Source organism: Diachasma alloeum, unplaced genomic scaffold, assembly GCF_001412515.2.
Source record: "Diachasma alloeum isolate Michigan unplaced genomic scaffold, Dall2.0 Dall_scaffold_00201, whole genome shotgun sequence".
Taxonomy (NCBI): Eukaryota; Metazoa; Arthropoda; class Insecta; order Hymenoptera; family Braconidae; genus Diachasma; species Diachasma alloeum.
The window spans coordinates 567,807-580,370 of record NW_021680366.1 but is presented as its reverse complement, the minus strand read 5'-3'; the positions used below and the strand labels follow the sequence as shown (position 1 = coordinate 580,370).

General features: G+C 36.8%; 3 protein-coding genes across 3 annotated transcripts in view; 2 read left to right on the top strand and 1 right to left on the bottom strand.

Annotated features, from left to right (window-relative positions):
• The window catches only part of LOC107035867 (E3 ubiquitin-protein ligase Su(dx)), a gene marked incomplete in the record, with an annotated part of 19,764 nt that extends 11,863 nt beyond the window's left edge, over positions 1–7,901 (top strand). Inside the window, 7 exon segments of the mRNA XM_015253477.1 lie at positions 1,301–2,303; positions 2,728–3,537; positions 3,904–4,063; positions 4,639–4,913; positions 5,569–5,794; positions 5,863–5,959; positions 6,555–7,901. Coding sequence (XP_015108963.1) covers positions 1,301–2,303; positions 2,728–3,537; positions 3,904–4,063; positions 4,639–4,913; positions 5,569–5,794; positions 5,863–5,959; positions 6,555–6,727 — 2,744 coding nt within the window.
• A 1,532-nt stretch (positions 7,902–9,433) lies between these two features.
• Positions 9,434–12,059, bottom strand: LOC107035869 (HCLS1-associated protein X-1). The gene is made up of 5 exons (XM_015253482.2): positions 11,860–12,059; positions 11,653–11,745; positions 10,556–10,837; positions 9,923–10,227; positions 9,434–9,810 (listed from the first exon to the last, which is right to left on the bottom strand). The coding sequence occupies exons 1-5, from the start codon at positions 11,925–11,927 to the stop codon at positions 9,695–9,697; spliced, it is 864 nt and encodes a 287-aa protein (XP_015108968.1). The 5' UTR covers positions 11,928–12,059; the 3' UTR covers positions 9,434–9,694.
• The window catches only part of LOC107035870 (protein SYS1 homolog), a 3,594-nt gene continuing 3,054 nt past the window's right edge, over positions 12,025–12,564 (top strand). Inside the window, exons 1-2 of the mRNA XM_015253483.2 lie at positions 12,025–12,303; positions 12,380–12,460. The gene's annotated coding sequence lies outside the window, so the exon portion shown is untranslated. The remainder of the gene's footprint in view (positions 12,304–12,379; positions 12,461–12,564) is intronic.

Genomic DNA, 12,564 nt, shown 5'->3' with positions numbered 1-12,564 from the left:
AAACACACAGTAGTATGAAACTTCAACTGCGTGAAATACACAGCAGTATGAAAATTCGGCTGCGTGAAACACACAAACTTCACGCATGCGTGGAGTGTATGGAGTGTACGGGAGTGATTCACGCAATGGTGCGAATAGTCACGGCCAAATTAATTTTTATATTGGAGTGGTAAAACGTAATGGATTGTAGGCAATACCTGTCTATCAGTGAGTTGTTGCGAAAGAAGGTCACAAGTTCTTCTTTGTAGAGCTGGAAATTTCCTTCGAAAGATGATTTTATTTTGTGTTTCAAATCGATTCGGGTTGAGGTTAATTCAATAACTGGTGGAGTTCATTAATCAATTCAATGGGGCTTTTATGGAACTGAAAACTTACTAGAGAACAATTTTCTACGATATTGTCATAAAATTACTGTCAATGCTAGAAGATTTAATTTATTTTAATTCATAGAAGAGAAAATTTCGTTCGAAAGATGTTTTTTAAAATTTGTTTCTAATTCGATGAATTTTGGGGATAACTTAACAATTGGTGAGGTGTAATAATCAACTAAAGGGGGCTTTTATGAGGAGAAAACTTTCTACATAAAATGTCTCTTACATATCATCATAAAATTACTCACAGTGCCGCAAAATCTTTTTTGTAAAACTTAAAATTTCCTTCAAAAGACGTTCTGCAATATTTGTTTTTAAATTCGTTTAGTCTGGAAGTAATCCAACAATTAGTAAAATTCAATAATCAACTGAATGGAACTTGTTATCGTTGTTAATTATGGATTTATCTCAGTAACGAGTAATTCTGTGAGGCAGTGTCACGAACCCCTTTTTAAAGAGCAGAACATCAAACCACTCATCGTAGAGATAAGTCAATGATTAATAAGATTCATAACGAAGGCTCTGTAATATCAAGAGGCTGTTTTTTAATAAAGTAAAAAACTTTCTGTAGAAACAAAAATTTTTTGTTGAAACTTTCTTACAAACTTTCTCGCTGTTTTTTCCTAAATTCACATGCTCACGGAAATTGAATAACCGTCAGAGTTTAATAATCAATAAAGTAAAGTGGAACAAAATTGTGAAATTTTAGTTAATTATGCAATTATTAATTTTCCAAAAATTGACCACCGGAAAGGTGGCGATGGACATTGACACCGACAGACATGGTCGCCAAACTTCGTATTTTTACGTTTCAGACCATTCTACATAATTTCCAATAAAAATTAGAGAATGTGAAAACAGCACGATTACAATGCTCCAAACATTCGGTAGTAAAAACTAAACGTCTAACCCTCGACTCCCTTCCACAGTTGAAGCTGCAATTCTCCGGAGTTCCTCCTTCCTGAAGCCCAACCCCTACGTAGAATTCTCAGTGGACGACAAGAGTCCCCGCAAAACGGAGGTATCGAAAGCAACTTACCAGCCAAAATGGAACGAAGAATTTACGATCCTGGTGACCCCCTACTCCCACCTGCACTTTCGCCTCCTGGACCACAGTACTTTCCGCAAGGACACAACCATCGGAGAGAAGCGAATAAGTCTCTTTCAGATCCTGTCCCATTACAACGGTAAATTGGAGAGCCTGGAGCTGACCCTGGATCTGATAAACGAGAGCAAGCACGACTCACAGGTGACGAAAGTGGGGGAGCTGGTGACCCTCTTCGATGGCTTGAAAATCGACATGTCGACGATTACTCCACCCCAGTGTGAGCAACCCCACCCGCAATGCACGACCTCCTCGCAGATGCCGACGAACAACTCCTGCACGAACGACTCCACCAACAGGAGCATTTTGAACGGAGGAATTCGTGCCCTGATGAGGGGTCAGGCCCCCGAGGGCTCGATAAACCCCCCAGGGGTCCAGAGAAGCTCCTCGACGACGCTCTACGACCCCAACTTCAACCCCACCAACTCCCAGTCGACTATTTCAATCTCGAATGCCTCAAATGTCTCAAACGACTCCTCGAGGATGATTATAACAAATGGAAGTTCTGGGATCAGCCACGAGCCTGCGATAGAGAGTCCTGCCACCCCCAGGCTCGCTGAGAACCTCATGAGGGAGTTGAACATGACGAGGTCGACGTCCGAGAGCACCAGTGTCCCCAGGCTTCATGAGGGGGCGAGGGTGGGAGAGAACTCTGTGGTGCCCAGGGTATCTCTGGAGGGTCCTGGATGGAATGGTGGGGAAAATAATGCCCCTGGGAGGGGGAGTGAGGGACGGCAGGAGGGAAGGGTGCCCAGGGTGCCCGAGGAGATGATGAGGGAGCAGGAGAATGGACAGGAGGAACCTCTGCCACCTGGCTGGGATATGAGGTACGAGATTTTTTTATTCATTGAGGAGTTTCTATTTCAATTCTATTTTAATTTGGTTTTTAAGACACTAGTAATTATCAAAAATGGTACCTGATCAGGTATCTCTTTTTTTTGGAAAATGTATGAATTTTATCGGAATTATGACCCTCAATTTTATACGGAATTATTTATGTTGGAATAGATACATTATCAGATATATTGTTTCTGTTTTCTCAACAGAAATTGAGAATTGCTGACTAAAAATTTTATCGGATTATTATCACGTAATTCTTTCAAACATTTCTGATAGTATGCGTATATTATTTGGCTAAATCAAATAATCCAGAAATAATTCGCCGGTGCCAGGGTGAATCCTGGCAACCTCAGCCTCTGACTCTGCGGGTGGACACCTTAGCGACTAAAAATTATAATTTGTACCTTCCAGATACGACGTTTACGGTAGGAGATACTACGTAGACCACAACACGAGGTCCACCTCCTGGGAGAGGCCCCAGCCCCTCCCCCCAGGTTGGGAGGTGCGTAGAGACCCCCGAGGAAGGATCTACTACGTCGACCACAATACCAGAAGCACAACCTGGCAGAGACCGAATACCGAGAGACTCCAGCACTATCAGCAGTGGCAGGGGGAGCGTCAGTTCGTTGTGCAGCAGGGGAACCAGAGGTTTTTGTACCCTCAGGCGCATGGGGGACAGCCCGTGGTGCCAGGACCTTCGACATCAGCAGCTGTCGATGATGATGACGCCTTGGGGCCACTTCCTGCTGGCTGGGAGAGGCGAAAACAGCCCGAGGGAAGGGTTTACTACGTCAATCACAAGAACAGAACGACTCAGTGGGAGGACCCGAGGACTCAGGGCCAGGAGACGGGAATCGATGAGCCTCCGTTGCCAGACGGCTGGGAGATCAGACTCACCGAGGACGGTGTGAGGTACTTTGTGGATCACAACACCAGGACAACAACATTCCAGGACCCCAGACCAGGGGCTCCAAAGGGTCCTAAGGGGGTCTACAGGGTGCCCAGGGCTTACGAGAGGAGCTTCCGGTGGAAATTGTCACAGTTTAGGTTCCTCTGCCAGACAAATGCCCTGCCCAATCATATTAAGATCAGTGTTAGCAGGCAGACACTGTTCGAGGACTCGTATCATCAGATCATGAATGCCGAGGCGTTTGCCTTGAGGAGGAGGCTTTACATCATCTTCAAGGGGGAGGAGGGACTCGATTATGGCGGAGTGTCCAGGTGAGGGGATAGTCTTTTTCCAATTTTTTAATTTAAGGCTTGGGTGTACTATCCTTCGAACGTTATCTCGATGGTTTTTTCTCACCTTTCGTCATCTGAAATTGTCAATTGAGTTAATTTAGAGTAAATTTAGAAACTGTCAATAACCAATAGAATAGAGTTTTTAAATCATTGTCAATAATGCATTGATTTCATTTTATTTTTACTTTATTAATCGTAGATTTTATGGGCCTTTTGAGGATGAATTTGATTTTTGAACTTCATTTTCGTACTCTTCAGACGATATCGGATTGACATCACTTCCATTCGGAAGTAAAAACATCGATTTTTCTACGTCAATAATCTTTTTTTTTCATTCATTTTCAGAGAATGGTTTTTCTTACTAAGCCACGAAGTTCTGAATCCAATGTACTGTCTCTTTGAGTACGCAAATAAGAGTAATTACTCGTTACAAATAAACCCAGCGTCGTATGTCAACCCTGATCACTTGCAGTATTTCAAATTCATCGGGAGATTTATCGCAATGGTAAGTTTGTGTCTATACTGAAAGAAAAACGGACAAGTTTTCAAACAAGTCTTGCGTTGACAATACAAATCGCTCATTAAAAATTACCAAAAAGCTTGTGTGGTTTCAATTTGAACATCTTAAACATGAATAGTTGCTCTGCTTTCAACAACAACGAAATATTTGGCTCAAGAGGTAAATGGAGTAAATGGAAGTTTGGCTCTAGATTTTATTTTATCCGGAATTTGCAACTAATAATTTTTTTGGTTCAAACAAGACTTGTTGGCGAATTTATTCTTTTTCTCTTTCAGGGTAGGGTAAGCTACCCAGTAGATGGACACTGCCCTATAGATGGACAAGCTACTTTTGGATAGGAAATTACGCAAAAAAATACTGAAATGTGAATTATTGCTTTGAATTTTCACTAACTGTTGTGATTCTTAACCCCTGAGTGACGATTTTTTTTCGATCAATTTTTTTTTCCATTGCTAAAAAACAAACTTCCATCTACTGGGCAGTTTACCCTATTCGGAATTCTTTACTTGACGATAACGTTGAGGAAGTTACTTATTCATGTTCTCTCATCGTATTTTCAGGCTCTCTATCATGGCAGGTTTATCTACAGTGGATTCACCATGCCCTTCTACAAACGCATGCTGAATAAAAAATTAGTCATGAAGGATATTGAGTCCATAGATCCTGAATTTTATAAGTCACTTGTTTGGATTAAGGAGAATAACATTGATGAGTGTGGACTTGAGTTGTACTACAGTGTGGACTTTGAGATATTGGGACAAGTCATTCATCATGAGTTGAAGGAAGGGGGCGATAAGATTAGAGTTGTTGAGGAAAATAAAGAGGAATATATCAGGTATTTATTGCTCAGCAATTTTCTTTACTTATTTAGAATGCATTGAAAATTCTGAAAAAATCAGAGTTGTGAATTGCATAGTAGAAATCACAGAATTTTTTATATCCCAGTTTCTATTTTTCAGCATAACAAAAAATTCTCATTTTTTCTTCATTACTCAGTAGTTCCTAGAAATTTTATAAATTATTCGAAGAAATTAATTCAATGGTATAAATGATTTTAACATTTTTTTGTCAACAACTTTCGCAATAAACGCAGATTTTCAGTTTTTTGTGTCGTAATATTTTTTCAAAGATAATTGCAAACACTTGAAATGGTTTAGAGAAATCGATTATTTATGGTTTATCCCCTATAAACCATTGCAGAATTAAAAAAAAAACAATATTGTTCTTTTTTCCAGTCACGAAAAAATAATTTACATTTCCTTCTAGTACTATAATTTTGTGAATGGCCTGGAACTCATTAAAAATTCTAGAAAAATTTATTGCTATGAATCATTCTGATATTTTTTTTCTTGTTCTTGCCTGAAAAGTGCTCTTTTCGAAATGGTTCAGTAACACAATAGACTATTTTGTTATAAACCCGTAAACAATATAAAAAAAATTCTTTGAACTTGAAATTTCTCAAAAATCGAATTCCATTCTCTGTCATCTAGATTAATGACTGAATGGAGAATGACAAGAGGCATCGAAGACCAGACTAAAGCCTTCCTCGAGGGTTTCAACTCAGTGGTACCCCTGGAATGGCTAAAGTACTTCGATGAACGTGAGCTAGAGCTCATGCTCTGTGGCATGCAGGAGATAGACGTTGACGATTGGCAGAGAAATTCAATTTACAGACATTACACGAGAAACAGTAAACAAGTTTTATGGTTCTGGCAGGTAAGGACATTTCACTTGATTTATGAAATTGTCGAGTTACCTCACGTACACATGGAATTCACTTACAGTTTGTGAGGACAACGGACAATGAGAAGAGAGCACGATTGCTGCAATTCGTGACTGGAACGTGCAGAGTGCCTGTTGGGGGATTCGCTGAATTGATGGGTGCGTTCAATATTTTTAACAATAAAGAGTCATTAATTCGGAAGAAATTAAAATTTTTTAAAGACATTGTTTTGCGAATATCTTGAAAACTAATGATCATAATAATCAAAAGATGTTTACAAAATACTGATTCCAAGTTTTTTGCTAAAAATGTAAAAATCAATACAGAGATAATGTTGGGAATATCTGAAAAAATTAAAATATCGGGGAAAAATTTTCCAGAAAAATTTCTCTTCCTTCTAAAGATATCTCCAAACTATTGCTTTCTGAATTGAAAATATTCAAAAGACATTTGTGTAAAGAATTCCATATCCCACGAAAATGTCTCTTGATACTTTTCACTAAATTTTTTCTAAAGATATTTTCAAAATTTTGGTTTGAACCTTTTCGAAAATTGAAGGACATAAATTGTAAAATTTTGAAGACATTATTTTGTTAATATCTGTGGAATATCTCTTGACAATTTTTCCCAAATTTAATTTAAAAAAGTGTCCCTTTGAAAATAGCTCCAAAATTATCGGAAAATTCGTTTTCTGCTTATCTTTTGCTCCACCAATTCAATCAATTAATTCATTGATTAATTTTTTTCATGTAGGGAGCAATGGACCACAGCGATTCTGCATCGAGAAAGTGGGCAAAGACACCTGGTTACCCCGATCCCATACATGTTTCAACAGACTAGACCTTCCCCCCTACAAAAGTTACGACCAAATGGTGGAAAAATTGAACTACGCGATCGAGGAGACCGAGGGCTTCGGCCAGGAATAGTATCCCCACCTTCTCCACCCCTCACACTAATCAATTATTTCTCCATTATTTTCCAATTCTCTGACGTCTTATTTCTGTACCTCTTCTTTATTCTGAATTTCTTTTGAGGAAAAACACAAGTGATAACCCATTATCACGAGAAATAGAAATTTTACCAGATAATTGTTTGTAGAGTTGTCGAGTAGACAGATTGGTAAGTGATATCTGTAGTAAAAAAATCTAAGGAGGTTCTTGCAATCTACGGAATTTGAGAACCTTCAAGAGAAATTTAATCAGTGGAAAATCAATAAAACGAGATGACTTGATTTTTCAATTTTTCTTCATGAATTTTTGGCCTGAATTATTGTTTTGATAAGTCTCTCTACGAGATATTTTTCGAAAAAAACTGATCTAAAGGAAAAATTGACATTTCGTTTTATTAATTAATCACTTCAATCATTGTTATTTATAGTAGAAATTTTTCTTGTATACTTTTTACACGGTTCAACTCACATTTAGGGATTATTTTGTCTCGAGTTTGAAAAAAAAAACGAGAGAGTGAGGAAATGTGAAAATTATGAAAACCATAATGAATTCGATAGAATTATTGTATATAATGGAAGTAATTATAAAGAAAACACTGTGGTATTTATAGCGACGTAGATTTGGGGTGGTTTTGTGCTGCTTGAGGGGTTCGATTGACGACATTACTGAAAGTAAGATGTTAAGGGAAGACTATTATGGGTTTTAACAGTCCCGGGCTACTAGAATGAGATTACTCATACATTAAAGATCGATTATATGTCTAAAAATGAATAATTAGTGGAAAAAAATCAATTGATTATTCTTCGTTTGCTCCGCAGCCACTTAAAATGTTAAAAACAGTCCAGGGCCTCCAATTTTCGAGCTACAGAGGGTTTTTTTCTACAATTTTTGAAAATATGGGTGCAATAACAATGACAAATTGGCTAATTTCTTTTTTTAATAACAAATTGCGCCATTCATATAAAATAGCCCAAAATTGTATCTGAAAGAATTGAGAATATATTTTAAATATATTAAGAATGGCACAAATTTTTATATTAAACAAAACGAAACTAGCTGTGCAGTAGTGGAATTCAAAAAAACTAATTCCAAATCGTTATTGTATACATTTTTCCAAAAATTTTGAAGAAAAAGAACTTCTGTAGTTCAAAAATTGAAGGCCCTGCACTATTTTTAATATTTTAGGCGTGTGCGGAGCGACCGAACAATAAACAATTAATTTTTTTGCAATAATTATTGGTTTTCAGACATATATAATTGGTCTTCAATGCATGAGAAATCTCATTCCAATTGCTCGCAATTTTAAAACTCATAGTCGTCTGTCAATAAAATATATATAGTGCAGAAAGCCTCGAATTCGTGGAATTTTCATAATTCGATAATTATTCTGTTCGACTTGATGACGTTTCCATCCTGGGATTGAGTTAATCAGTCTCGTGGGAGAACCATTAATACCATTAAATAATTGACAAATTATTCAATTAATTACCCTCAGCGAAAAGCATGAAGTCATCACTCGTCTACGATCGAGTTATTTGTATATAGTAATGTTGGCGATAGGTAATGACGTATGCAATTGTATAAATCTCCGTATGAATTCTTGAAAATCAAGGATACATCTGATGTGTATGTGTGAGTGATTGAATTATCTGATTGATTGAAAATTTAAACTCGCACACAGGAGATTCCAGTGATAAAGTAGTGGGACAGTTCAGGCTGAATGAATTAGAAGAAAATGTCAAGAGATATTTATAGAGAATTTACTCTCCAGTAGAAATGTAAAATCTCTCTCAACATATTCTTCCTAATGTCGTAATTAGAGAGATAATTGCGTAATTGATAGAACTTCATTTTTATTGATTGAAGAAGAAATTTTGTTAATTATACAGTTATTTTGCCAATGAGTGTGTGTTTAAAAAAATTGAGAGAGTTTTCTTCTCGAGGTGAAAATTTCTTCGATAATTGTATTGACATTTGTTCATATTTACCGAACGTGTCCCATCATTTCTTCACCAATTCAATCTACACGAAAAAAAATCTTCATGTTCAAATAGTTCGATCGAATCTATTCTGTGAGAAAAAAAATCATAAAAATTGAAGGTGAACGTTGGAAGCTCTAGATTTATTTTTCGATTGACTTACTTGATAACCGAAGGACAGCAGAACGTTCCACTTTGTTGAATTGAATTTGAATGTCAATGGTTTCTTTTCATCCAAAGACTGCTCAATACATTGTACCAGTTTCAAAGGGGATTGAGAGGATGAGAATCTGCAGACGTGACTGATGCTCTGGTGACGACAATTTTCGTAAATAGTGCAGTGCCAACGATAGACGATTAACACGTTTTTGAAGATCAATTAATTTGAATTTTATGGTGAAGTGGAACAACGAAGTTAATCGGATATGAAAGTGTTGTTGAAATGGGTGATTATCTTGGAAACTAGTCATTTTACGAGGAAATGTCAATTGATCTTCTTTGTGGAGGAGAAAATTTCCAACAAAAAATGTCTTCTGACTTTTTCGCCAAGGATCAGTCGTTAACGAGATAATTTAATATTTAATAAGGCATGAAAAACTGAATATTACCACTTCACTATTGAATTTTTGTGACACATTTTCTTTCTTGTTTCCACAAATTTTTGGTAGACTGTCTTGCAACAATCCATTAAATATATCTGGGCCTGGTTTTACGATAGTATCTAAGGTTTATTAGAACTGTATATATGTTTGTACAGAGTATATACAATTAATAAAATTAATTTATGGTTGAAAACACCAGGAAATTGTTCAACTTTTAGTTATGAATTTTTATTCTCAATTTTTGAACAGTTCAATTCATAAACTAAAAAACAATCCTTCAGGCTCTGTTAGTCTAATTTAAATCACATAATTTACTATTTTGCTATTTCATCTATTTATTAGATTCCTTGATATTTCGATGTCTATAATTTTGGACTGAAATCGAAGAATTTGTTCCATGGGAATTTAGTTAAGGCCCCAGACTCAATTAATGGATCCTCGATTGGTTTCCAATTTTTATCGAAATTGTTCAGTTCATCTGAAAGTAAAAATTTGGTGTTAATCAATGATAAACAGATTAATATTCATATTTCTTTGTGAATAATTTTAAACCATTCTCTCAAGATTGATTCGCAATTAGAGGGACTCACTTGGATCCATATTCTCGAAATTCTCAGTTTGTGTCTCAACTCCATTCTTATCCTTTTTTATCACGACCGTGTGGGTTTTATCCCCCATCCTGTGTTTGATTATCGTCTCGGTGTTTCCTTCGTTGTCCTTCGTTGTTCTCTTCTCTTCGATTGATCCATCGGGACGTCTGATTGTCTGGGAAACAATTGATTGTCCGAAAGACCTGAATTTGAAGGGTTGAAGGGAGGTGCTGGCAGTACTCAATTGCTCTTCAGGTTCAGTGACTCCATTGTTCCAAACTCTGGAGAAATCTTTGGGATCAACTCTGGATTAAGCAAGAAACAAATCAATTGACAATGGATTATTATGAGAAATCATGACGTGTGAGACGTTTTGTAGGCAATTCTCACAGCTAAAAAAATTTCTTCAATATTTTCTTCTAGATCTACTCATTAACAAGTTAAATGCCTAATTATCAGTTTCAAATGATGATTGTTTATTCTAAAAATCCTGGATGTATTTCCCCATTGGGTGACTTTTGGAAATATTCTGAAAGAATCTAGTCTGTTTTAATGACTAATTAACGAAACAAATGCAAAATTCATAAACATTTCTCCCTTGGACTTCAACAATTACACAATTTGGCCGCTTACTTTCCATCAAGATCCTCATCGCACTTGGGACTATCCACCCCATGCCGAGGGGGTGGTAGAGCATACCCAGGCTTCAAAACCTCCTCCCTTAAATCTCCCTTCCCATGATTCGGTGGCATAATTTGAGAAAATCCTTCGAACGGTATTTGCTTGTCCTCACTGAAGCCAAAGCTGAAGAAGTCCTTCATCATGTCATCCATCTGCGACTCGAAGTACCTAGTCATCTCGAAGGGGTTCGTGAAGATCTCGAAGTGAAACGCCGGCCGAGAATGTCCAGGATTTCTACGATGGAAAATTCATAATCAAAGACATGATTAATTGACAATTTGCAATTATTTTCATATGAAGAATTGAAACGAGGTGATGAGACTTGATGAAAGATGAATAGTGAGAGTTAGCCAGAGATCATGAAGGAGTAAATTTACATTTTACATAAATCATTGTTTTTTAAAGCAATATGAAAGAAGCAATAATAGGATATCTCAATTTTAAGAGGCTTCAGGTAAAAATTTCAAGACATTTTTGGGAGGCAATTTAATTATCTACAAAAACTTTTTAATTAGCCCATTTTAATTTGTTTCTGAAGAAATAATAGAAAATCTCAATAATGATTTTCTTTTAATTAGAAAATCTCTTAACATTTGCCCCTGAAATCACTCATCATCACGATAATCACATGTGCAGTGGAGTGCAATGTAAAACGACAATAGACTATTTTCAAATGTTCATAACTTGAATGGGGAGGGTGGGGTAAAACGGACACTAGACGTTTCTAAAATTATTCATAACTCAGAAACAAATTGATCAATTGAGCTCAATTTAGGCTCATCACAAAGGGAATTTTATCAACATTTCAACCCCTCATTGACGTTTAAAAAAAAGTCAAGTGTCCGTTTTACCCCAATCTCTCCTATAAAATGAATCAATTAAGCAATTGTTCTTTCCGTGTGGTTAAAAATGTCTTACAACTCATCAATAATTCATGCTTCATCAACATTAAAATAAAATGCAAAGTGTAAATTATATCCCGTGTCCCAAGAAAACAGCCAAAGCTTCATTCCTCAAAGAATAAAAAAATTCCTAATAATCATCTTCACCTGTAGTCCTCCCCATATTCATCATCATCCTCCTCATCATTCTGCCAGATTGGATTTCTGAATCTGTCTCCAAACATTCGTCGATCATCGTCCCTAGAGCACCAAAAAACCCTTTCATCGTAAATTCTAGAAACTTCTAGAACCTAAAAATGCCCTGACCCTCAACCGCCACCAGAAACTCGGAATAATGGATTAAAAATCATTTACCCTGGGTTTGTACGATGATTATCACCTCCCCCAAACAAACTCTCGAGGATGGACCTCAGAAACGGCATGATTTGCTCAGAAAAATTCTCCAACTGATCCGTCAAAACGTCAACTACGCGTTTTCTCGTTGCGTCACATTCATAAATACTGCATCATCTGATTTCCTGGGAATCACGTCGACAATTCTTCACGTTCTCCCCTCACACAGACGTGAATCTAGCGGATTTAACCTCAATTCTCAGTGAAGCGGAACACGTCTGACAACAGACAAATCATTTTTGTAAAATCTGTTCTGAAAAATTAAATTAGCCACTAAACATATCAATTTGACAACCTCCGGGTTTTTTTTAATTGAGGGATTATTATTGTGGAGGCCATGAGTGATTTTGGAGTTGAGACATGATTTTCAAAAGTAAACAAGGAAAAACAGGAGACTCTTGAGGGGTAAATAAACAATCGGAATGATTTTTTCCAATCCTTGTGAGACAAATGATAATTATTTGTCTGCCATCGAGTCTAGATTGTTGTAATAGTGACTTTCATTGGAGGTTGACGAGATCAAATACCCTGGAACTTGTTGAATGGCAAACAATCACTCTCCGTAAGTTCTAATTGGTTAATTAAGGCACTCACTCGTTAATGTTTTACACTTGAGTTAATTACGTGATTGTCTGGATAGTGACTGGATTTACGAGAAAATGTCAG

Excerpts from the sequence above, each read along its gene's own strand:
- LOC107035869 (XM_015253482.2), bottom strand. The coding sequence starts at position 11,927 with ATGCCGTTTCTGAGGTCCATCCTCGAGAGTTTGTTTGGGGGAGGTGAT. Across the intron at positions 10,838-11,652 it reads GAATATGGGGAGGACTACAG|AAATCCTGGACATTCTCGGC; the intron begins GTGAAGATGATT and ends TTTCCATCGTAG. Across the intron at positions 10,228-10,555 it reads GATGAGGATCTTGATGGAAA|AGTTGATCCCAAAGATTTCT; the intron begins GTAAGCGGCCAA and ends TGCTTAATCCAG.